Source organism: Strongylocentrotus purpuratus, unplaced genomic scaffold (assembly GCF_000002235.5).
Source record: "Strongylocentrotus purpuratus isolate Spur 01 unplaced genomic scaffold, Spur_5.0 spur5_scaffold_6, whole genome shotgun sequence".
In the NCBI taxonomy this organism is placed as follows: Eukaryota; Metazoa; Echinodermata; class Echinoidea; order Camarodonta; family Strongylocentrotidae; genus Strongylocentrotus; species Strongylocentrotus purpuratus.
The window spans coordinates 44,415,634-44,442,213 of NW_022145612.1; the positions used below are offsets into that span (position 1 = coordinate 44,415,634).

At 36.5% G+C, this 26,580-nt stretch overlaps 1 protein-coding gene across 3 annotated transcripts in view; it reads left to right on the forward strand.

The window, feature by feature from the left end:
• The first annotated feature begins 682 nt into the window (after positions 1–682).
• LOC100891421 overlaps positions 683–26,580 on the forward strand; it is an 82,950-nt gene continuing 57,052 nt past the window's right edge. Inside the window, exons 1-3 of one of the 3 annotated variants that reach the window (XM_011663573.2) lie at positions 683–825; positions 4,960–5,317; positions 17,762–17,863. In XM_011663573.2, coding sequence (XP_011661875.2) covers positions 4,979–5,317; positions 17,762–17,863 — 441 coding nt within the window. In that variant the 5' untranslated portion in view covers positions 683–825; positions 4,960–4,978. Of the gene's footprint in view, positions 826–3,908; positions 4,249–4,959; positions 5,318–17,761; positions 17,864–26,580 lie in introns of those variants that run through there. The other 2 variants (XM_031000484.1, XM_031000483.1) reach the window with 2 other exon arrangements.

The window sequence follows — 26,580 nt, forward strand, 5'->3', positions numbered from 1 at the left end:
TGACAGACCTTCTTTAAAAGCGACATAATAATCAGTTGTTTGCAGTCGCTCATCACTCAGGAAGAAGATAAAGTTAAGACTACATTTAAATGCATCCTGCATTGCATGATCATCATGCATGATCAGGATGATGCAATTTGAATTTGATTATCTTCCTGTAGTCTACACTTCAAATCTATAATTTTCCTCATATTTGGTATATAAATTACAAATATTCATGTTGTTTAGTGCTACTTGATGCATGTTTTCTTTAAATCCACAGGGGAAATGGACAGCTTTATTTTGGATCGTCGCCCGGGCCCGCGCCAGACACCCCTACCCCCCTTCATCATTACCAGTCATACATCCCAGTCACTGCCCGAAGTTCGTCGGTCGCATGTCTCACATGTGGTGGTGACAGCGGTCTTTTCGTTGTTCAGCGACATCAAATAACATTAACGGACACAACGATAGACTTAGTACAATATCTAACTTTTTAACATTCCATATCACATGCAATGCATATTAGTAGAAACGGTACAATATTTATAATTCTATCAGAATTGACATAGATTTCTTTATTCTTCAACAATCAATTAGTTTACTTACAGATTTATTGATCAAAATCGTGTCTGCTCAGGCACAAGTTGATATGACAACGCACAAGCTTCTCTAATATTGAACACGAGATGGCGCTATAAAAGTAAACAAGTTGTCACATGCATGAAAGAAGTAATCTTTTGCTCTGAGCTGTTTTGGGGCAGTGTGTTTTAATTTACTCGCGACTACCCTAGTTCTACCGTCAACTTCTACATGTGAAGGACGTACGAAGGAAATGGGAAACAGGTAAATAAGAACAATATCTGGTAACTTCATTTTTCTTTTGTTGACCTTTTCCCCTAATTCAGTGGCAGGTTTTCTCTCTTTAGTTTTGGAGCTGGAGTTGGAGTCGTCTGCTTCCGAGTTCCGACCACTGCAATGGCAATAGGCCTCTAACAGTTAGATGTCAGACTAGGCCAAGGTGGAATCAATACGCATTTAAAATAGCATTGACTCTCTATGCTTTGCTGGAGTGGGTGGAATTGGTGGGAATTGGTGATAACATATTGTAGGGATTTATTTTGAACTTCTGAAACTCCCCCTCATATCCATGATTCATCCCTTTCATATTAATAGGTCATCCCTCATTCACATTCACCCTTTTCATCCACCATCCTTTCATCTGTCTATCTCTCTCTCTCTCATTGGTTTCAATGTTCACCTGATGCAGTCAAGCTTATAGTATAATTTACATATACTATGAATATTCAATATATACCCTTTGTTTATGTTTGAATATTCAAGAATACTTTGTGATGCTGATTTATACTTGTATGGGACTATATGAATATTTATTGGTTTCTTCTACTTTGCATGGAATGTATGTGGATAGACCGAAAGCTTCAGTCTCTATAATCGTCGGTTGTTCCACTGAGTCTACGTCTGGCTCCACTAGACCTCCGGTTATAGAGACTGAACGACTGCCTATGCCAGCCTGTGTTGAACTTATTCCGCTAGATTTTAGCCGCTAGGCCCCTCCCACAAACTTGCCACGGCCGTATTGTTATGCCCCCAAAATCCCCCAAAATGTCATTTTACCTCGTTCATTTCCAATTTTAAATTAGGCCTAGGCTATAATACATCGGTTCCACTTACTAACTTTATTGATATAATCCGTTTAATGGTCCCTTTTAAGGAAATTATGGGTCAAAATCGACATCCATGTTGAAAATCTTGCAAGCCGTGTTAAACTCTCGCTGCCGTCAATCTCATCCCTTCTAGTCTACGCCGAAGGCAAAATGATTATGAAGGAAAAACTGCGCCATCTACACGTTCGTAATGGCGTTATCACAGTTTTTCCTTCATAATCATTTTGCCTTCGGCGTAGACTAGAAGGGATGAGATTGACGGCAGCGAGAGTTTAACACGGCTTGCAAGATTTTCAACATGGTTGTCGATTTTGACCCATAATTTCCTTAAAAGGGACCATTAAACGGATTATATCAATAAAGTTAGTAAGTGGAACCGATGCATTATAGCCTAGGCCTAATTTAAAATTGGAAATGAACGAGGTAAAATGACATTTTGGGGGATTTTGGGGGCATAACAATACGGCCGTGGCAAGTTTGTGGGAGGGGCCTAGCGGCTAAAATCTAGCGGAATAAGTTCAACACAGGCTGGCATAGGCGATCGTTCTGTCTCTATAACCGGAGGTCTAGTGGAGCCAGACGTAGTCTCAGTGGAACAACCGACGATTATAGAGACTGAAGCTTTCGGTCTAGTATGTGGAATGCTACATAGAATGCTGTAATGCTTTTATACATTAAAACCTGGTCAGTTAGCCAGTAGTTATCAATCCTACAACATGTCTGCTGGGCTGCCTCTGTGTTAAGAGTGCTAGGAATTAGTGTTAGAACCGCAACCCTACATTGGTGGCAACCCTACAATATGAACAAATTTGACCCACATTCGGCCAAAAGATCAATGAGGCATTTTGTGTACCTCCCACACAGACAGAAAATAAGGTTATTTAATAAAAGCACCATGTGACAAATAATCATTGTGATTCAAATTGATGCAAGGATTTTTTTGAATTGCAATGCTTTTCACCAGAATCTTCTTGGTAAAAACGACTTTTACAAATCTCAGCCATGCAATTCTGCCACTGTAAATTGAATGGAATGTCTCAACTCAGTAAGCATGGCTGAGATTTGTAAAAGTTGTTTTTACAAAGAAGATTCGGGTGAATAGCAGTGCTTATTCAAACAAATATTCGCATCAATTTGAATCACAATCATTATTTGTCGCTTAATCCCTGTTAATGACCATGTTTTCTTTTTCGTTTGCAAGGGGAGAAGAAGATATGTCACGTTAAAGACATCATAAAGATCAGTGTTGTATGCGTATATATTATATACACAGGCCAGTAACAGCTATGTTGCTTGTAAATTTGTAAGAGGGAAAATGCTGATTGAAATGATAATGATGAAATAGCAAATAATTGAGGAGTATCATAGGTACCAATTAAATGGATATTTGTATAAAAAAGAGCCCCCGTCAGTAATAAAAGAGCCCCCGTGAGAAGGCTCACGGGGGCTCTTTTTTCGGGGGAAGAGCCCCCGTGGACAAAAAATTAATTTGAGCCCTGCTAGTAATACTACATTGTATACAGGAGTTTGAAAGTCTGTTTACCGTAGTTTACCATAATACTGGAGGAAGTGTTCATTTTTTTATGTCTATAGATTAGGGTTGACAGTCTGACACATATTGAGTAGCTAGACGCTTGTCGTCTGGATCGAGGCTTTATGACATGACATTGTTGTACTGTTGCATAAAGGAGCGGTTCTCTAAGTCCAACTTGTCTAAGAATAATTTTTGGTGGGGGATTTTTCATGGATTCATATACTTCAATACTTGTTCACCTTGCAAAAATATTTGTTGGCTTGTGCATGGTTTTGGTTTTGCGTAAAAAATGTAAGAAAGGAATAGTTCAAAGAATAATGAAATTGTGAAATACCTGTACATGTAGCCATTGTGATCCAGGGAAAAAAAATGAAATTTTTGCTGCAGCCTGAAAAGAATTTTGAAAGAAATTGTATATAATAATATGGTTCATTAAACACTGTAAATTATAAAATTTGGTTCTTGATTTATCCTATAACATTTATCATGTATCTACTCTTCTAGACTCTAGATGGTTCTTGACTTCATGTATAAATGTAATATATGAAGCAGTGTCAAATTTGTACCCTGTTCAAAAGTTATGAGAGTAAGTTGAGTTCAACTTGATTGTCATGATGAGGCCCTCTTTTGGCGGGCTTGCCATCAGAGCTCATGGAAATGCTCTATGCAAAGAACTTGACGGGAAACAGGTTTTGAGCCAGCAGAAGCGCGTAGCAGGCTAAGCAGGGGTGAATCGTATGACTCATTCAGGTGTACAGGTGGTGGGGGAATATTCAGCCAAGGCTCGATCAAACTTAGCAGCAGTATCAGCACACTTTCTGCACCATCAGTGCTTACGCAGTGTCTGGCTGTGTAGCGGTGCATTCACGTTTGCCCCTATGCATGCTGAGTTAGACTACAGAGCTGGAGCAAGGCAAGGAGAGTGGTGGGCGAGACGAAGTAAGAGGGCCCCCCTTGACGTCGGTAGCGCTGACTTTTACAACCCGTTTCTTGAGCCATCTGGTTCTGTGGATTCTTAATGTGGAGTTCCTCCCTGCTCTTTACAAGGTGGTGATAAACTCATTTCAGTCTTCGTAATTCATTTGTGCCTTATCTTGTCTCTTGGTCTCCTGAGGATATATCTGTCAACATTTTTTTTTCTTTTCTGCCCTGTCTTCTGGTTTGAAAGTGGAATACATCCTTGGCTTAATGACATGATCCAGGGTGAACATTCATTTGGCAATTTGTGAAATGAAGTAATATCTGATTTCATTTGGACACCTTAAAATCGTTTGTGATTGATTTTATTTTTACTCTTCAGCTGACCATCTTTTGATCTGTAGCAGGATTATATTGCTTTTCCTAAGCTGGCTTTTAATGTTGTCTCTTGAATAAATGAAAGACATTGTTTTCCACTTTGTGATATCTACTTGTTCAAAAGAAATTGTTAGACTTGCAACCAAGACGACTTTACTTCGCTTTTATCTTTAATCTGTCTCTTGAATAAATGAAAGACATGTCCACTTTGTTGATATCTACTTGTTCAAAAGAAATTGTTAGACTTGCAACGAAGGTGACTTTACTTCGCTTTTATCTTTGATAGTTTGATCTGTTTTTTTTCTCATTGGGGTTGCAGATTATTTTTCTATTAGGAATGTACAAATGTTAATGGTTACTTTAATATGTAGAGGGTTTCAATTAGTCTCTTTCATAATGGTCATAGTGACCAAAGTAGTCATAAGTCTATTGAATAATTGTTCTCTCTCTCTCTTCCTGTAGACGTCATCGCCCTGTCTAAATGTTAGGAACTATACCAGCCATGGACGAGGAGCTAGCTGGTGCAGTAGTGCGGTGTGATGCGGGATCAGAGGGGTGCACCATAGAGGATGCTGCCCCAGAGAGAGATAAGATACCATCCCTGGAGGAACATTCTAAGGAGGAAGGGGATGAGAGACAGAAGGAAGGGGACAATGTGATGAACGATGATGATGATGATGATGAGGATGATGCTTCCTCTGGCCCAAGTAGGGGTAGGATTGATACAGCAACAAGCGGTGGATCGCTGGATGAGTGGTGTGTTATGTCAGAGGCATCGGTGAATCGAGAGATTTTTCAGGATCTTCAGTCTCATGATGAGGTGAGAAAGCTTGTTTTTTAATCATTTATGAGTCATTTGCATTAGTGGAGTAAGAACCAACCTAAGACATAGCCTTGGATTTGGGTAGAACGGATATATCCCTTAAAACATTCTTCATTTTTACACTAAATATATGTCTTGAGCTAGTATTTTATGTGTAGCTTGATAAAAGTAGATATCTTTGAAATGTGTTTTACCTATTTAAAGAGAAGGTTGAGTTCTGGGAAGAGTTGAAAAATAATTTGTGAGCATCATCATTCTTATTATGCAAGTGTGGAAGAACATCAGATAAGACATGTTCCCTGAAAAGCATGGCTCTTCAAATGCCTTTATATTCTAAATATGTCATGTAACATTGTAAAACTCGGGGGGGGGGGGGGGTAGGATTTTTATGCCACGTGTTCGTGTAGTCCCATATACATCTTTCTGTGTACAGTGTTTGTAACTTTACCAAGACTTGGCCAAATTTCTTATCATTTTGATGATTCCAGAACCTTGCAATACACACTAAGTCTTATATGCTAGATGATCAACCTTTTCTGGTCGATTCCACACCGTTTCTTTCACAATGCAATCGCAGGACCATAACTCAACTTCATCTTTAAGATCTAGGGTAAATTATAGAATTCAAAATTTTGTAACGGGTATATCGGATGTATACCTTGCTTCATTTTTAATTGTGAGTGTAGTCAACGTCAAGAAGGATTTTCTTTCATTAGGAGGTATCTCCATCATCATATGGAATACAAAGCTGGAGGATGCTATTCATATTTGCAAAGACAATACAAAACAAAACAAAACAAAACACAGAGAAACAGAAACAAAATCAGATTTATACTCAACTTGATGATGTGGATCAAGCTTTTTGAATTTAGAAATCAAATTATGAATAAGAAATTTAAATATATCCTGCAGTATTTTAGAAAATCCTAAATGTGTGTACGTTACCTGCTCTATTTCATTGTTTTTCTTCAAGATCAAATTTCATTCAATGGGATTTTTTTTCAGAAGATGTTATTATACTATCTAAAGCATGTTCAAGAGTTACAAGCTTAGTTTTTGTTGAAAAGTTGGATCAAATTATCTGACGCTGCTGGGTCCCATTATGATCGAGACAGGTGCTTGATCTTCACACATCGGACAGCAGGTCTAATTAGCGTACAACGTTTGAACAGGAGATGCTCTGTAGAAAGCTCCCAGGAGGGGTGTGATCATCAACATGAGGCTTGAAGGGGGGCTAACAAGAACAGGGTGGGAGATAAAATATGATTAATCAGACATTATTAACATCATGGGTGTTGGCAATGTGAGTCATTGAATTTGACACTGGTTCATGTTGTAATGAGAGCTTCAGAAGGTCTTAGGAATGTTCCTCCTTATCGCGTGTCTAGATTGACTTCGTATGGAGGATCGATTTCATTTAATTGTACAGACACCATAGAGATGAAACCCAAATAAAATTAATTTTAGGAGATTGTTGCTAGTTTGGTTATGTACATTGTTTAGTATATTTTGGGAGATGGACACTTATCAAAGAAGCAACATATTTTTTCTTTTCTAGACTTTCATGTAATATATTTTATAATGTTTTTTTCCCCCTCAGGTGTAGCATTCTAGTATACGTTAGGATATGATTGATAAGGAGATCAAAAGAGAATTCAAATCAATTGATTATAACTAATTTAATTTTTAGCATCCATTCACTGTAAAAATTTTGATGACAAAAATGTAGGAAGTTTATATAGTGACACAAAAATGATGCCCTGTCGCTCACCTATTTTGCAGTAGCGGTGATTAACTCACCTTCATTTAATGTGAAATCCTGTTCTGTAAATAATCCCATTTGGGCATTATTCTACCCTGTTGCTGCTACTGCAACAGCAGCAACAGCAGCAGGATAGCATGGGCAGGGTTAGCACAGCTAGGGCAGCATTGCCGAAGTGAACGGCGGGGGATTAAAAGCTGTAATGGGATATTTCCTTTTGGTGTGATTACAGGGACTTACGCTGCAAAAATAGCCGCTGTCAAGGCGCATCTGACTAAAACAGAGCCACATGAGCAAAACATGGCTTCTTGTGTTCCAATCTGTTGCTCAGAGATTGTCAGAATATATCAGTAAAACATTTTATATAGCGTGTTGCATTATAAATGCTCGGATACTTTCATTGCAATTTCAGGAGAATCGCTTTGGAAAGTCTTAATTTCCTTAATTCTAGGGTATTTGTACTCATCCCACTTTTAATCATGGCAAGGTTTGAATAGTGAATGCGTAGGCACTAAATACCTCTCATGACCCAGCCTTGAATGCACAGTTTATGAATTTATAAATGATATTACTGGTTATTTTATTGACAGGTTTGACAGGTTTTGTGTAGGGCACACATAAGGAACAACTTTTTGTGTAGATTCTTGTTATTTTTGTCATTTAGATTAAAGTGAAATATTAATTTGTACTGTCATCTCATGTACAGGTAGCTCAGCAAAACAATTTCACAAATTAATAACATTTTGTAATTTTGTCTACATCTGTCAAACAAATAATAAAGAAAAAACAAAACTTAATGCTGAAGTAACTTATTCTGTTTAATACTTGACAGTAATGCTTTATAACCGGAAATGAGTATATCATTTACACTCATTTTGGTGGCTTCCTGACTAGTTATAACAATGCCCAGATATTCCTTGATTTATAGCTGGGTTTCACTTTTTGTTTTGACATTATTCTGTTGTCATTCAAACTGTCAATACTTGAAGTCATAATGCTTAAACTACATACCTATTTGAAAGATGGAAGGGGGGGGCGTATTTTTGTCTGTTTGTAATGTTTTCAATGCCACATTCTTGTACAACTGTTGATATGTTTGCTGCAAATCATTTTCATTGAGGGCATTATTTTACATATTGTAATGGGAGAAAAATAAACTATCCTGATATGCAGTAGTTATGTATAGTTAAGTAAATTGTTGATGCCTCCTTTTGACACAGAAAATGAAGTATTGTTGTGTTAAACAATATAAAAAAAAGGGGTCAAGGCATTAATATTGATCTCAATTTGATGTCATTGTGTCATATATGAAGGTTGGCCAATTAAGAATGGGGAATTCTTTATCATTTGAGCTGATATTATGATTTATGAATTCAAGGAAATGATAAACTGTGAAACAGGAAGTCCATCCTGATATTAAATTGGTGTTAAAACAGGTCGAAGCAGAAAAATGAGAAAAACAGATCCATGCGAGTTTGAGCAAAATGCTATGAAAAAAAGAAAATTATGAATTTTTAAAGTTGCTTTGCTTGCTATGTACAGAATACTTCATAAACTTTTATTTCCTTAGTTCATTATTGATGACGGAATATACCTGTTTCATACAGGGGTTGTATAAAGACATATTGGCAATAATTATATCTAGGTTGAATGTACATGTATGATTAAAAGGGAAAATATAAAGTTTTGAAGTCTTTTAGTACAGGGCAAATTGGAAGCGAGCTCTCAAGATATGTCACAGAGTTGCCAATTTGTGTTTGATTGATCACACCTTCAAATATTCATAATTTTCTTATTTCTCATTGTTTTTTGTTTAAAATTTCACTGACCCATTTCTCTCATTGTTGTGCTTCTATTAAATCCAACTTAATACCAGGGTGGACTACCCCTTTAAGAGTACTAAAGCTGAAAATCACTGTGTATTGTGATGGTTTTATAGGAATGAAAACTGTTTATGAATAAAAGCTGTGAATATCTTCAAAGAACTTCTGTATAGATCTTCAAAGAACTTCTGTATAAAGTGGGTGGGGCAAGATTTAGCGATGTTTATGGGGAGGGGTAAACTGAAAGGATAGAGGGCAGGATGTCAAAGAAAGTAGGGTAACAGGGATCAGGTGTTCCTTTCAAGGTTTCCATAGGGTGTAGGTCGGTCAAGTACACATCTGGTGAATGCATACAAGAGAAGTGGTAAGGTATCCACTTCCAAGGGGAAAAAATATTGAATTTTTACTTGGTAACTCCTGTACAGGTGGGTAGAACCAGGGATCAAAACTAACAGGCACCCAGGACACACTGGTGCTCAAAATATAGGCCCGGACCGCCAAATTTCATTTTTTAATTAAAAAAAGCAAAAACAACATATCACTCGATGCATACAGATTCTAAAAATTTAAATCCAGATCCCCTTCCCCCCAAATAGTGTAAAGCTCTGGTAAAAGGGAAAGGGCTACACCATTTTTTCTTTCATTTGGGGGTGTGACTGTATGGAGAAAAAAATTTGGTCTGTATGCATGATCGAGCCCAATATTAAAATTTTGAAATTATGTGATCCAGAGTTAGAATTGGGGGCCATACATCCTTGGCACATGTCAGTATCAAGCCTTGCATATTATAGTCATATACATAAACATGTAGTAGAGTGATGGTTAATTCACATAATATGCAATTAGATAAACAAAGTCAACTATGTATATATTCATTCAGTGTACAGTTTGATTGCAACTCCAGTCTGTAAAGCAAGGTGGTAACACTTTGAAGAATTGATAGCAGATAATAAATAATAATAATAATAATAATAGCCTAATAGTCCACTCCAAATTTTATTAAACCGAAACGGAAATTCTTTTTGCCCAATTGATCAAGAAGGGTACATGACCTGGCTCTCAGGGGGTAATAGGATGGGATGAGAGGAGTGGTGAAAAACAGTGCTCCAGCAGGGAGATGAGGAAACAGGATGTTTAGTAAGGGAGGTTAGAGGATCATCAAACGGCCTTGGGAGAGGACCCAGCACAGGTGTTTTGATTTCAAGAGATAAATATATAATATCTCCCCTTAAATATGAAATATCCAATATGTGTCATTTTGAATTGGGTACAAAGTTTAAGTTACTGGTAATATGTATATTAATTGTCACTAGTGGATTTTCACATTCTCAAAATATTGAATTAAGGAAATGGTGAACAGAAATTAGTTGAAAATAATTGCAGATTTAGTCTTCATAAATTACCGTAAGACGTCTTATTCAATTATTATTAATTAATATGACAGATGATTAAAAACATGCCTTCTTGGGAGTTGCACATAAGTTTAAACGTGTATACATGTACATGTACATGTTATATGATAGCCTTGAGATGGTACATTTACATATATATATATATATATATACAACTTTTACTGTGCCATTTCAAAAAGCAAACATATTGCATGGATACAAGGTCCAAAAAATTGTATTTGTATATCATAAAGGATTGTTTGGTCCTTTAAATATTGTCTCAGGTATTTTCCATAGCCACATCCTCTTTGTGTATTTAATCATGTGCTTCATGACGCAAATGCCATGATCACGATGATTACGATGAAAACAGGGGGGATTTACCATATTGTTTTGATGGCAAGACAAAAGACATCCTTTGGCTTATTATTTTAAATTGTGAAATTTTGTACAGTAGAATGTTTCCTATTTAACCTCAGAGAGTTGCTTCATGACGCAAATGCCATGATTACTATGATTACAATGAAAACAAGGGGATTTACCAAATTGTTTTGAAAACAAGACAATAGACATCCTAAATGGTTTATTATTTTAAATTGTGGAATTTTGTACAGTAGAATGTTTCCTATTTAACCTCAGAGAGTTTCCTTATTGCTTTGTATGATTTCCTGCTTTGAGAAAGAGAAAGTAAAAAGCTGAAGAACAGATGCGGTTGTTTTGGTCAAATACAGCTCCAAAGTGGCTCCACACACAATATACATTTTCAAAGGTATTTTACCAGTAAACTGGGGACATCTTTTGAAATACTGTCACGCTCAGTTTGAAATTCTTGGAATTATGAGTACATAATAGTTCTTGCTGGAAAGAGATTTTACCCGTCATTTTATTTATTGTCTGCTTGTATGGCCATGCAAGGGTGCATTTGATGAGTCGTTCACACATCTGTTTTACCTCTACTTAGCAGTTATTAAACATGCAGAAGTAGTATTGGAAGCCAATATTTTGAATATTGTATAATTATAGTAATGATCGAACCCCAAACATATAGAGCAAAAAAGCTTTGGATGATCAATCCTTTTTTAAAACAGACTTGTAAGAAATTGAACTAAAAAATGGAATACCCCATTGCCTCCTAGAACCAGAAGATTTATAAATGTTTTAAGCCTGTGTCAATCAGCAAAATTCAATAGTGAATGGGTTAAAATTACTGAAAAAGAATCTGGACTCAAGTAGTTGTTTAGGTGTAACATCTGAGAAATCATGAGGAATCAACTGAATTAATTCACAATAAAAATAATTAAGTGACACGTTAGTTTTGATTAGTACTTCTTTTTATTATAGAAACTGAAAGGTTGGGAAGACACAGTCTTTAATTTAAGTGCTGTAAAACTAGTGAAAAACAACCTCTTGGGTATAATAGAAATAGCAAGCCAGGTTTTGACTCAAACAATAGCCACTTGTAATCATGAGAAAGGGAGGGAAACTGTCACACTTTCTAATATCAGCTTGAAGTATGCAGTCGTAGCATTAGATTCTCAGGATAGATCAATGTTTCTGTACAGACTGTACAGTTGTTCATCAGTCTTACTGTTTAACTAGTGAAAAATGAGCACTGTTAGGAATTGAAATTATTGAAGTCAAGATAAGCAGGATGTTGAGGTAAGCTTTCCAATGTTTACATTGTTTTTAAGTGGCTTTTAGATTCTCTGTTTAAAATGTGAAGATGAGTTCTTTAGGGAATGTTGCATACAAACTTGTAGGTAATAGAGTTCTGCTTGGCATATAAAACCTACTTGTACAATGGTTCAATGGGAATAGTTTTTTTTTAAATCCATTTTCAAATGATTATTCATCATGGTAATTTCAAAATACATAATGGTCCGATTTGACATGTACAAGTATTAGTGGAAGAATAAAATTGTCTTTCATTTTTCATAGAAATCCTGTCAAGCTTTTGTATGGGAAACAAATCCCAGACATTATACAAATAATACATTTTTACGAGTGCATTGGTTAAGTCACAGTAGGATAATGAACAAGACCTGTCAAGTTTATAGTCTGTCTCTTTGTGACTCAACCAAATGCAGTGCATATCACTAATGGAGGTGCTAAAAACATGTATTATTTGTTTTATAAGATGGGTCTACAATATGAGTATAAAGTTGAGAAATAAACGGTTGTTATCACCAAAATGCACTCCCCATGCATTAAAAACTAATGCACGGACACGCAATCAATTTCGACGCTTCTCATTGGCTACATTCTGCAACCCATTTTATAAGAGCTTTAAGAAATTATATTGGCAATAAGTAGACTCTAGTCAGTTATGAGAGAATTTATATTATAAACCTGCTTTACTCGTACATTACGTGTAGTTTATGAGTGCAAGGGTCATGTTGCATGTAAGCACAATAAATATTTGCATTTACATGACAAAGTGTGACATATGGTGCCCAAGTCCAAACCAATCCCAATATTAGTACAGAGAAGGAAATATGTTTTTTTTTAAACAAAAGCACATCTTCACTGCTATAATACCTACATGTCCATGTAGTTTAAAGAAATTGTTCATGGTTAAAGTTGAACTTCTTTGCGGTTTTCTTGCATTTGTATGATTCAAATTCCACCTAAGCAATTAGATTTAAAGGTAAAGACCAGTTATGGTCATGTGATTGCATTGTAAAAGAAACGTTGTGAAATCGATCAGAAAAGGTTGATCATCTAGCATCTAGCATCTGCAAGGTTCTGGAATCATCTAAATGATAAAAAAATTGGCCCATTCTTTGTAAAGTTACAAGCACTATACACAGAAAGATGTATATGGGACTACCCTATATCTCTCACAGACCATGAGAGAAACAAATTTACCAAATATATGAATTAGTAGGCGGTTTCCTGGCAAATTAATTTTTTTTAAGTGCTTATAATACATCCATAGGGGCATCCAAATATATCAAATTTGTAAAGATTCACTATCTACCCAATTTTCAAAATTTACCAAAACTTTGTATTACCTTTAAGCTTCTAACAACCACGCCTGTGGACCTTTTATTATTTACACAAAGGTAAAAGTGTATAGCAAGAATCCCTATTCAGTGAAGGATTCATCCTTTTTATGCAGATGCTTCTTCTACCATTCTTGACCAGAAGTGCGTTTCAAACTCAATGATATGGGCATCATCCCATTGAATGTTGTGTCCAGTGTTACAGGTTTGTTTTGCTACTTGCTGCCTAATCTGAGGGCTCTGTTGTGCTCTTTAAAAAGAGGACACAATAGGGGCAGCGCAATTTAAATATCAAGGAATGTATTACAGTTTATTTCTAAAATGAAATGAAAGGGATATTTGACTTTCAGTACAATAAAAACTCTAATCCATCCCTTGAAATTTAAATTGCACTGCCCCCATTCAGTGTGCTATTTTCAAAGAGCACAAAAAGGCTTCAGATTGAAGAATCCATCTCATAAAATTGTCTATAAGAGAGAAATAGAGCCTTATTTCTGAAATGAAAGGGCTATTTGACTTTCAAGAGCGATAAAAACTCTAATCCATCCCTTGGAATTTAAATTGCACTGCCCCCATTCAGTGTGCCATTTTCAAAGAGCACAAAAAGGCTTCAGATTGAAGATTTTTTCTCCTAAAGACAATTTCTCTCTTGAAAAGGCTCTGCCAGGCCCCTCAAGCTCTGCCATGTTGTATGGATCCATTAGAAAGCAAAATAAGCCCACTCAATAATTAATATATATTAAAACGTCATAGCGATTCATCCAAATAAGAAATCCACGTAAGAGGCATTTTGAAAGTTTTAAGAAAATTCCTTCAAATTCCAGGATATTGGATGTTATTTTTCAGGAAACTCTATTTAAACGAGTGGAAGCACTGGCGGTTCTGTTTTTTTAAAACTGTAACAATTCTCCTTGGATCAGATATAGACCAAAAACAAGCCTCATTATCTTCAGTATACAAGTGTCATTTCGGACCTTACAGCTTTCATAGAAATCGCTTCTGGACCGTCAAAGAAAAAGTTTGAGAACCCCTGGTCTACGCATTATACACATCAGGACCAACTTGACAACTTGACAAAAATTTGAGGGGGGTTCGACCCCCCCCCCCCCCCCCCCCCCTGCGTACGCGCCTGCATGTGCATCCCTTCCTCCTTATTCCCTTATCCATTGTTACCGTCACTACCATTTGAGTAGGGCCGGCCCCCTCCTTTTAACGACTCCCAAGCCATCAAGAATGACCAAATAATTTATAGATTACCATTCTGCAGTTCTTTGGAGGGGCCGGGTGCGGCCTTTTCAGAAGTGTTTCTACACTAACCTTTTCATGCACTCCGGCTTAACATAAACAAGCATGCTAAGATTTTTTTGAAAAGAAGCATAATTTCGACTCAGTTTCGCGTAACCTAAAAATAAGAATACGGCCAGTCACCCCTCCCCCCCTCCCCCCCTCCCCTCAATGCATCCGCCTTTACGCACCCCCCCCCTTCCCCTTGTCTTTCCCTTATTCGTCGTTACTGTCACTAATTTTTAGTGCCATTTCGTTGTCTTTCTTTCCCCCCGGCTCCTCTCTTCTTTTTCTTTCCTCTTTTTTGAACTCTCTCTCTCTCTTTTCTTTACTTTTTTGTTCTCTTTTTCTTTTATCTTCTCCTTTTTCCCCCCTTTTTTTTCTTCCTCTTTTTTTCCTTCTCAATTTTTTTGCGCCGCCAATAGTGGGGGCCGCGGCCGTTTCGGCCCACCCCTGGATCCGCCACTGTCATTAAGATTGTTTCCTGGTCAGGAAGAACAGGGATTTCACACCCGTCAATCACTCACATCTACTGACCAGAGTACAAACCTTTAACTGCTAGATCGAACCAATGGACAACAAAAAAATGAGTGGTGAGCAACTTAGCTCATGCAGGATCGGAAAGCCCCCAAATGATAGTCCCATATTTGGGGGCAAACATACCCTACTTACATCATGCTGTAAACTTGAAAGTCATTGTTTTGTACAAATTACTCATTCTCATCCTTCAGATTTATCTTACCCTCTACAGTTGCTTAGAAACTCTGTTTGGTGTGTCATCTAACTGTTCATATTTTTCTCACATTAAATGTCTTGCCCTTTTTCCTAAGTCCCAAAAGACTCCTGTTTTATAATTCAACGATGAGTACCTATTTCTTTCTCCCTGCTACCAAACATTAAACGATAATCACAAGCTTGAATTTGTGTTGACAAGAACTATCAGTTCCCCCTCTCTTTGCCTAATTGGCCAGCCATTGTATTGAGCTTATTACTTTGATTCTGGAGCCATTCCCAGCAGTGAGTAAGTCTTGACAACAGAGGCATATGGCCTTCGGGGAACCACAAATTTGCTCAGTCATTACAGAAAATGTTGGAAATGATGGTTCATATCCCACGTTGAAATGTCAGAGATCAAACTTGGGATTTTGTGATTACGAATATTTGCTGAATGAAATTGTGATTTTGTTAACAAATGCTTTCAAATAAAAAATGGAGATGTCAATGTTGGCCTTTTACATTTTAGTGTAAAATAATCTGTTTGAAGCTAGAAGACTCATATAAACTTTAACACAGAGATAACATCCTTCTGAATACAGAAGAAGAAGAAGAAGAAGAAGAAGAAGAAGAAGAAGAAGAAGAAGAAGAAGAAGAAGAAGAAGAAGAAGAAGAAGAAGAAGAAGAAGAAGAAGAAGAAGAAGAAGAAGAAGAAGAAGAAGAAGAAGAAGAAGAAGAAGAAGAAGAAGAAGAAGAAGAAGAAGAAGAAGAAGAAGAAGAAGAAGAAGAAGAAGAAGAAGAAGAAGAAGAAGAAGAAGAAGAAGAAGAAGAAGAAGAAGAAGAAGAAGAAGAAGAAGAAGAAGAAGAAGAAGAAGAAGAAGAAGAAGAAGGAGGAGGAGGAGGAGGAGGAGGAGGAGGAGGAGGAGGAGGAGGAGGAGAAGGAATAGGAGAAGAAGAAGGAGAAGGAGAAGGAATAGGAGAAGAAGAGGAAGATTTTGTATTGATATAGCACCTTTTTCAGAGGATATAAGGTGTTGATGATATGATAAAAACTTATCCTATAGCTATAAGCACAGCATGAAACTGGCAAGAAAACATCTGTTTATAATACACACATGGGGTCATTATTGAGCGGATATGTTTGATAATAGACATGCAATGAAGCTTAAAAGAAACCTCACTCCACATAATAAGTGGAAGTATGCTGAAAAATGAGATGTATTTTTTGGTGAGGAATCTTGTAGATTAATGGGCAAGAATACTATATACTGTACATGTATCTCTTAAAATAACTAAAGCTATTTCTTGGGGCGAGGTCTCCTTTTATACTCTCCCATATTCCATTAATCTATTCAAATAGACTAAAATTAGGTGTGTAGGTGTGCATAATCCTTTTAAAAACATTAATGTTGTTATTTTCTCTTTTTGGATGGGATAATCCGAATTAATAATTGCGGTTTTGCAGTTCAAATAACATGGAATTAATTATGAAAAGATTTGCAGCTACGGAATTACGAAATGGCTATATTCCTATTTCCTGTGATCTTTGATCAAGTGATTTGCATTAAGGGATCAACATGAATAGCATAAAAACAACTCACGTACAAATAACATCTGTTACTTATGAATGTAGAGGTTTCACTTTCTGATAAAATGTTGGGCACAGTGAAGTAGTACAAGTTTCTTGTGGAGATGATAGCATCTTTATGTAGAGTGCTCTTCTGTTTCGCCACTGGAAACTTACAATATGGAACGGCTACATTGTAATTGTATTTGTAATTGTACGGTAAGATATCCTGCAAAATCTTTGTGGTGAGATCCAAAATAGTATTGATGATATGGAGCAAATACATGAGTTTTCTAGTGTCAAGGAATTACTGTATGTATGTCCACGCTCATATTGATAGGACTTCAATCTAATTTGAAATACCAAGATATACTGCATTCATTCATTTTATGTTTCTTCATGGCTTTATATTTTCTGCTGAAAGCCAGAAAGGTGACTTTTTTTTTTCTTCTCCATATATATGTATTGTTCTTAGCTTCAAGATCTGTACAAAAAAGTTTAGTAACTGGGTTTTCTGAGTGTATTTTCTAAAAAGCTTGATATATTCCATATATTATTTGTTTTTGTATTCATGAATCTGTTATCTTTGTCATATCATCTGAGGGGACCTTAACTTAACAAGCTGTGCTTCTACCAAGATCTCTTCGTCTTTCTTTATTCTACATTGTACTGTTACATGCATGATTATACTCTATTATATTTTGTTACATGTGATTTCTGGAAGACAAATAAACTTGATACTTGATGTATGTATACATTGTAATATTTGATGTGCACAACATACGCTGGCAGCTTTTAGTTGTCAAGGATGTTAGTCAAAGGATTTCTCTTTCCTGGAGGTGTCTTTGTCATGATTCTTTATTTATTTTCCTTCCCCTTGGCTTTCTATTTTCAGATATCCCAGCTTGCCTCATCCCTTGTCACGAGAGATTTACTGAAGCAAGCAGAGGATCAGGTCTCCACCAAACTAGTCGATCAAATCTTCAGAAGTATACAGGTAAGGACGATTAACACAAGATTATCTCTTTGAGTTTGTCATGTTAAAAGAAGAGAGAACTTAGAGAAAAGATTCAAGTCTTTTCAAGAACAGAACAGACTAACAGAGGTACATTTATGTGAAGAGTGGAATTAATTATCTATTAACTTAAGAAGGTGGGCCATGAGAAGTGGACTTAGCAAAGGATTGCATATTTTTGGAAGAGATGGGGGGGGGGGGGGCAGGGAAAACTCTTTTTATTTATCTATACTGGCCTCAAGTTAAGATCAAGGGAATCAATCAAAAGTAATGGAGGGAATAAGGTAACCATGTAGTATAGTATATTCCATTTTAGTTTCAATCTCTTTTCCATAAAATATGAATTAGCCCTCCCCCTTTCAATTAGTGTCGGGATTTGTTACAATAGCAAAAAGAGTGACAGTAGCATGTTTGTACATGTAAACATATTAAAGGCAATTTCACTCTCGAATTATACAATCTTCTTTGAAATATATTAGTAGCAAAATATGATCAATAACTTATAGACAATAGATTCTTGATCTTTGTCCACTGTTTAGGTTAAAGCATATGACCCAGATGTGATGGCTCTGAATTAATTAACTTTGTGATGCGGAAGTTAGATTATAATTTAATCCCAATCGGTCATGTCATAGAAGCTTGACAGATGGTCATTAGCAAGTCACTGAAGGAAGAAATCCACCACTGAAAACTCACTAAAGACGTAAACAGTTTCCTGTCCCCCATCATTTACTGACAAAAAAAAATGGGAAGGGGGGGGGGGTCAATAAATCAAAGAGATTCTTTTCAGCAGCAATGATGAGCTTAATTACTTCCCAAGGTGGCCTTTGTCTTTGTCCAGAATATGAAACAGACAAAGAAGAAGCAAAATTCAAAGAAAAGAAAACTCACTAAAGACGTACCGTAAACAATTTCCTGTCCCCCATCATTTACTGACAAAAGATAATGGGGGGGGGGGGGGGGTCAATAAATCAAAGAGATTATTTTCAGCAGCAATGATGAGCTTAATTACTTCCCAAGGTGGCCTTTGTCTTTGTCCAGAATATGAAACGGACAAAGAAGTAGCAAAATCAAAGAAATGAAAAATAGCAGAATTTAAGTAGAAGTGCCCTGTGACCCATGATAGCCCATGATAGTTTCTTCTGAGAACATGAACTAGATCTACAGTATTCATGTACTTTTTTTTTTTTTTTTTCTCTGGAGTTGGATGTCATAAGTTTAACTATATACTGTAATCCAACAATGTAGTCATTAAATGGTAGATTCAGCAATGTATACAAATTCTGTTTGATTGTGTTTTTGTCATATCTTTTGGTTTGTGAAACTCAGTAGTGTACATGTACTTTGATCTTCAGCTGACCTCTTCGATTGAGAAACATAATAGATTTATGTTTACTTACTACTATTTACGACTTTGCAGGTACATGTAATATATCAAAATATGCGGCCATTGAAATATTACTTGCTTCCAAAGATAGACTTTTTTAATACTGGAAGAAGCAGTGTGCAACCAGGCATTCAGGTGCACTTCATCAGGGTTTACTGATGCTTGACGTCACTGCCTTGCTAGGCTAGATGCTATTCAAGACCTTATTAGTTTGTCCTCGAGCTTGCTGTAAATTGTTCCTATTGTGCTCAGTGTATCCATTCCAACCATTCATTGTTTAGGTTAGCAATACATCAGATTGTGTTATCACAGCAACTTTGTTTTTTACATTAATGTTTTATCAGAAGTAGATATTAAAACATTGATTTGGGATGATATAAGGGACTAATAAATGCTTGAACAAAAAAGGGATGTCAGGCCTCCTTTAAACAAAAATAGTATTCTGGTACATGAATGAAAGTGTAATCACTTCATGTAACAATAATAATAACTCCCCTTTTATATAGCGCTTAATACATCTATGATGTCTCTAAGCGCTTTACAGATATACGGTCAGTCTCCTTAAAAAGTATCATAAGGTGTGAAGATCTAAATCAGCATGGCTAAACTCCGGTTGCTACGATAAGATGACCGTGATTGAATATCAGCGGGAGATCGTTTCAGAGACTATTCACGCTAAGCCCCCAAACGCTCACACGCGTAATAAATCACGTGCGTGACGTCAGGACTCTTGGTCCACGACAATCTGTCTCGCTTTAAAAGCCTTGAACGAGATTTTCAAGAATATTGGTAGCAACAACAGTGGTTTCCGGAGATTGTATGCTAAGTTGTTTGACAGCCAATCAACTTAGGACACCTTCAGTAGTCACAATTTAGACCGGAAGTGTAATCACATCACGTTGTCTATTTTTGTATCTTTTGCTCAAAAAGGAACCTCTGTAAAACTCTATTTCATTTGTCCTTCTTTAAGGAATTTAGGCAAGCTAATATTTTAACCCATTTATGACAATGATTGATGTATCTCTGGCTTTGGCCTATTGAAAATGAGTGTATACTCAAATGGAAACATATGAATTATGAAACCGGTTGAAACGCTTGTATTTAGTTGTAAAAGATCATAGATAAAGAGAAATCTGATTCATGCTGGCAATTGCTGTGATGAAAAGCATCCATCAGAATTAAAGGCATCGTTTAACAATGACCAGACAGGCGATCGGCTTGTAGAAGTCATGGGATTCCTGACTTACCTAAAGGTTTATAATTATGATCGCAGCATGAGCTAAACCGAGGATTTTGTTTCTGAGGCAATGTTTCCAAGTCACTATAAAGAGCATCCACTGCTATCGTTCATATGAAAAAAAAGGTAGGTTTATGAAAGACATGCCATAGTTTGACAGGAGGAAAAGGAAATTGAATTAGGTAGAACAACAAAGATCTGGTAATAGAGTAGCCCACTTCGTAGGGTATCTATTAGAAGAAAGATAATGATGGGTGCTCCAATGTGTCATTTTCCTGTAACAGATCAGATTTGGTTTGTGACTTTCTGAAGCCTTTCCAGAAGTGAAGGTACTCGGAGGGAGAGCAAGAGAGAGGGAGGGAGAGCGAGAGAGAGAGAGAGAGAGAGGGAGAGAGAAAGTGATTGAGAGAGAGAGAGAGAGAGAGAGAAAGAAAGAGCAAGAGCGTGTCATCAGCGAACATACTGAGTATGTTCCCTGACTTCTTAGTAGGTCTATGCTTTAAGCATGTGTCATCTTTGATTTCCGATTGTTCTATATGCCCCAATACCTTCACTTACATTATCTGCTGGTGGCATGTTTAAATCTGATTACTTGAATAATAGGACTTTCAAAGGTAATGTTGCTTAATCTGAACAACTGTATGTCTGTATGGCTACAAGCCAAGCAAGGTTCTGTGGGATACCTGTACTGATAAGTCCTTACCTTGTCTTTCATAAGCAGATTAGGACGGATTCAATCATCCTAAATGACACATACTCAAAAGTTAGATGTATACAGATGTTTAAAGGGAAGTAGGAATACTACAAAGTGCAATGTAATTATTCTTTAGGAATTACAGTAAGTCTATCCGATTGCAATTCGAGTAATGATCTCTTTCAAGCAATGAATTCTGCATTTATAGATCAAATACATATAGTGAGCCATCGGGTAGTTTAAAACTTCTAGTGATACTGGGATGATTTATTATTTGATGATGATAACTTTTTAGTAGCTGAGTTCCATCGACTACAGTTTGTTATCAATGTTAGATGTGGAAACAGTACCACTCCAAAAAAAGATTAATTATGTTTCATGTACTTGGTCACTGTAAATATTATATTAATTCTGTGACCTAGTATCTAACCATGAACGGCAGCAGTATTTTGAAACATTCGACCTTAGTCTGGAAGTCAATCATAGTGCTTCACACAACCTATGGTCTTCACATGCAATCCCATGTATGCCTATCCACGTTTCCCTTCTTCCCGACATCCACCATCCCTACATCCACCTTCCATCCCCTTCCACCCAATCCAAAACTTCCTCAGTGGGTGCCACCAAGTCTAGCCCTGCACCCCTCTCCACCCTATTCTACCCCTCTCAGTGATGTCAGGGTATTCTCCCACTTCCTATTCTAATTAACACACCACCCGGGGCAACAAACTCTCTTTTCGTCGCATCGCAGGTGATAATTCGTAAGATATCGGCTTGCTTGGTTACTGAACATCGCAAGCTATTTTTGACAGTTGCTCACATAATGCTGCACTTGAAATTCCTTGGCAATGTGAGCCCTTTTAATGATTGAATGTGCTCATGATCAGATACCATTTTTACGATACTTCCTGTAATTAGAGTTGACGCCTCATTACGAGAACGTCTGCAGGCTCAGCTGTTGCTGTTGAAAAGATATCTATTCTTTTGATAATTTGTGCTTAATTAGTAATAAGCTTGGTAGTGAAAGAGTGTGATATTCAGGCTGCAATCAATTTAGTTTGCTACAAAAAAAAGTAGTATTAACCAGCTTTTAAAGGGATAGGTCTAATTTGAACTTGATAATCATGCTTTTTTTAATATCTATCAGTGTTCATAATTAATGCCCCTTCAAATGAAAATTGAAGATATTCTGTCTTGGACAATTAGTCCTAATACAATATGATTTGATGATTGGATCTATATTCAAACTTATCAAAATACTCATTTGTTCCTTTTCAAGTACTTTTAAATCAGCTTACTCTTCTGTTTCATCACTTTGATTAATTTGATCTTAAGGGTCTTGCTTTTCCCCAACTCTAACTAATATCAACTGTTGATATCTGTTTGATGCTAACCAAATTAATTCAATCTTAAATCATACATTGTTCACAAACAAGAACGTGCTCCTTGCTAATTAATGACTCAGGGAAGCCACTGCACACCAGTGACGCTTCACTTTGAGTCCTCAAGGGTAAATTGATGTAATTTGGTGCAATTAATTGCCAGACAGTTAGAATGGGGCTCCCTGATCTTACATTTCCTCCCCCTCTTCCTTCCAAACAGTCAGTAATTTCAAACCGAGAGGCTTTCATCGGCTTGAATAACGATAGGGGGAGAAGAAGTATGTCAAGTTAGAGTAGAGGCTAGGTGTCATTACTCAATCAAATTATTAATTTTCTGTTGGCACCAGCACTTCGCACTCTGGATGAGTAAGGAAGATTTGATTACTGTTAGTGTTAGGAGCAACCTCTTAATCCTACCCTTACTGACAAATCAATGCTTTCAAGACTCAGCTATCACCTATAGCAACATATTTGAGTAGTCAGTGATTCATTTATATCAATAATTAATCTGTTATTGAGAGGATAGTTAAGGAAGATGACTTGGGAAATGATTCTATGATTTAAGGACGATTTGATTACTGTTAGTGTTAGGAGTAACCTCTTAATCTTGCCCTTACTGAGAAATCAATGCTTTCAAGGCTCAGCTATCACCTATAGAAACACGTTTGAGTAGTTTGTGATTCATTTATATCAATCATTAATCTGTTATTGAGAGGATAGTTCAGGAAGATGACTTGGGAAATGATTCTATGATTTAAGGACGATTTTATTACCGTTAGTGTTAGGAGCAACCTCTTAATCTTACCCTTACTGAGAAATCAATGGTTTCAAGGCTCAGCTATCACCTATAGAAACATTATTTTAATAGTTTGTGATTCATTTATATCAATCATTAATCTCTTATTCAGAGGATAGTTCAGGAAGATGACTTGGGAAATAATTGTATGATTTATTGAGACTTCTGTTCTTGGTCCATGATGTTGTTTCCTGCAAATTAACTTTTCAGGAAATACACTAAAACTGACATGTATTGATCTGCCTGTTTGATTGAGTGAGATGAATCCTATTTCCTGCGATACCAAAAAGATCTTAGAATATAGTCATTTAGATTGATATGAATGACAAATTAGTTATCCATATTTCAAAGATTATAAGCTTCATTGATCTAAAAGAAAAACAACAAAAGAAATTGAGAAAATAGCATCATTATTATTTACTGAAGATTTTAGCATATGATTTGGAGACGGATTCTTTTTGATAACCTGAGCTTGTAACAAAACAAAAACTTAGGTGTTTTTGATAAACTAACTTTGATGTTATCAAATCCTAATTTCACAAAATCAACATAATTTGCTAAAAACATGGTGATTTTTGTGTATATTTGCAAAGATTGCTGAAATGTGATCATCATGTTTTTGTGTACAAGAACAGGGTATTCATCCATATTCTGGGCTCATTTATATTGTTATCTATATTTTTTTTTCTAACAGATTATCCTAATGGTTAATTTATACAGCAATTCATGTTGTATTTAGCTCATTAATATGATAAGAATAAGAGGGGACAAAAATAGTGGATGAGAGCATCAGCACGACTTTCCATAGACCTTGAATGCATTAATACAAGCCAAAATAATTCATCAGATATGACAAGCCCTGTGCCAACATCACATGGGTGTTTTGGAAACATTCAACCACATTGCTCAGCAGGTTTTATTGGAACACTCTCCAAAACATTATCACCATCTAATGAACATTGCCAGTGACATTTCTGAGCCAAAAATATGGGATTCAGGAAACTCATGGTGTAAGAAATGTCCAACTATCTGTAGGAAGAGTTAATAAGTAATTTAGGGAGAACAAATTGTGTGATGGAGCTTAACAGCCGTTGGTGATGTATGGCATTTGTATTGACATCCTAGGTGGAAAGATTCGTTAAAGAATCAGAAACATTAGTTTCTTTTACTTGTACATTACTTTCGTGTTTGATGTGTCAAGAATGGAAATAGTCAGTCAGTCTGTATATGTGTATGGTGGAAAGACGATTACTCCCCTGTTTGTTTGAGTTAATGTTTAAGCAGCACTTTAGAGTTAAGGAACACAATTTGTATTGTCACATGCATGTTTATTTCATGCACATAATAAAAGCATAAGTTTGCAAAGGGATAATATCAGAGTATTCCCTGCAAGCTTAGCAAGGATACTAGGGTATTTCTTGCATTCAGCCAAGGAATTAGCAGCCACTTATCACATGTCATAAAGAAACATCTGCATTGTTAAGATTTGTCATCATGTGTCGCATAGTCCCATATACATCTTTCTGTGTACAGTGCTTGTAACTTTACCAAGACTGGGCCAGATTTCTTATCATTTGGATGATTCCAGAACCTTACAGTACACACCAATACTTATATGCTAGATGATCAACCTTTTCTGATCAGTTCCACAACGTTTCTTTCACAATGCATTCGCATGACCATAACTGGTCTTTATCTTTAAGATTTGTCAACACATACTAAAGAAGCCATGATATGTTTGTGGGCTTGTAATGCACACGGAACATCATGTTTTACCTTCATCTTCTATCTATTTAGTTATTTCATCATGATATCATGTCACACGGAGAGAGGGATCCCTTAGGTCTATGACTGACGATTACGAGGCATCAGTTTTGAAGAGTGAAATTGAGCAAGGTCGATGGTTGGAAATTAATGGTAATGGGCCATAAATGAGGCGACTTGGCACAGGGGGAAAGATCACTAAAGAGACTGAGAGAAATGAACCTCAGTATGTCATTACTTGATCAAGAATATTTTGACTGATGGATCATTGACCATGGATGAACTTAGCAGGCTTGATATAGATCGTGTTCATATATATTTAGGCACCCATAGAAATGTGTGTTTTGGCTGAGGGGGGGGGGGGTTCATCTGGACACTTCTAGCATCCTGTCTTTGTTTTAGACTTTCTGCTGAATCACCTTAGATTAAGAATTGATCAATCATACCTCCTGATCCCATTTTGATTTTAGCAAGACTTGACTATGTATGGACCCCAATTTTTTGTTTATTAACACAGACCCCAAACATTTGAAGTTAAAATAGGGGCCATGCATACCAACCCTAAAAGGGTTTTTAAAAAATCAAGACCCCCTGTGAGCAAAAGCTAGTTTGAAGCCCAGTTGGAAAGATTATATGTAATGACACATTAAGGTAGGGATAAATTCAATTAATGGCAATGGGATACCCAAACAATGTTCATTTTTAATCAAGTTACATGTATTGCCCGTAATATCCCACAGATTTGGCATCGATTGCATTATGTTGATGCTGCATAAATGACATATTTTGTACTTACCGCTGATGGTGTTTGCCATTAAACTAAAATGGATAGCCCAAATTTATGTTATAATATTAAATAAACCAAATATTTAGGCTATGTAGATAACTAATACACTGGTACAGATTTGGGAATGTTTTCAAAATCATCTCTCAAGGGTCTTATTGTTTTTTTGTTTTTTTTTGTCAATTCATTTCAAAGCACACTTAGCTGAAAATGAAATCAGCCAGTAAAATATTTACACAATCCTTGAGTGATTTATGGCTGGTCATCACTTTATGAACATGCATAGTTTTTACTTCTGAGAGCAATCAACGTCAGCAGGTATTACCACATCTCTGGTTTCGATGAATCGTTCAGACTTTTTAATGGGGCTTGCACCTTTTGTGGTTTTTCCTGCCATGTTAGTTTGCGTTTCTCTTGGTTGGGATTCCCACCTCCCCGGGTAAAGGGAAAGTTGGAGAGCATCCAGACAAACATGTACACAGGAGCTCCTTCCTTTGGAGTCACCACAGATGCTGAATCACTGACCATAGACGGCCATTTTTAGATGTCCACTGAGGAATATAACTGTTCTCTTCTGAGGATTCAATTACATATGTGATTAGTGAATAACTTTTGTTCACATGATCGTATTCGTCGACACCTTTAATCACCTCCG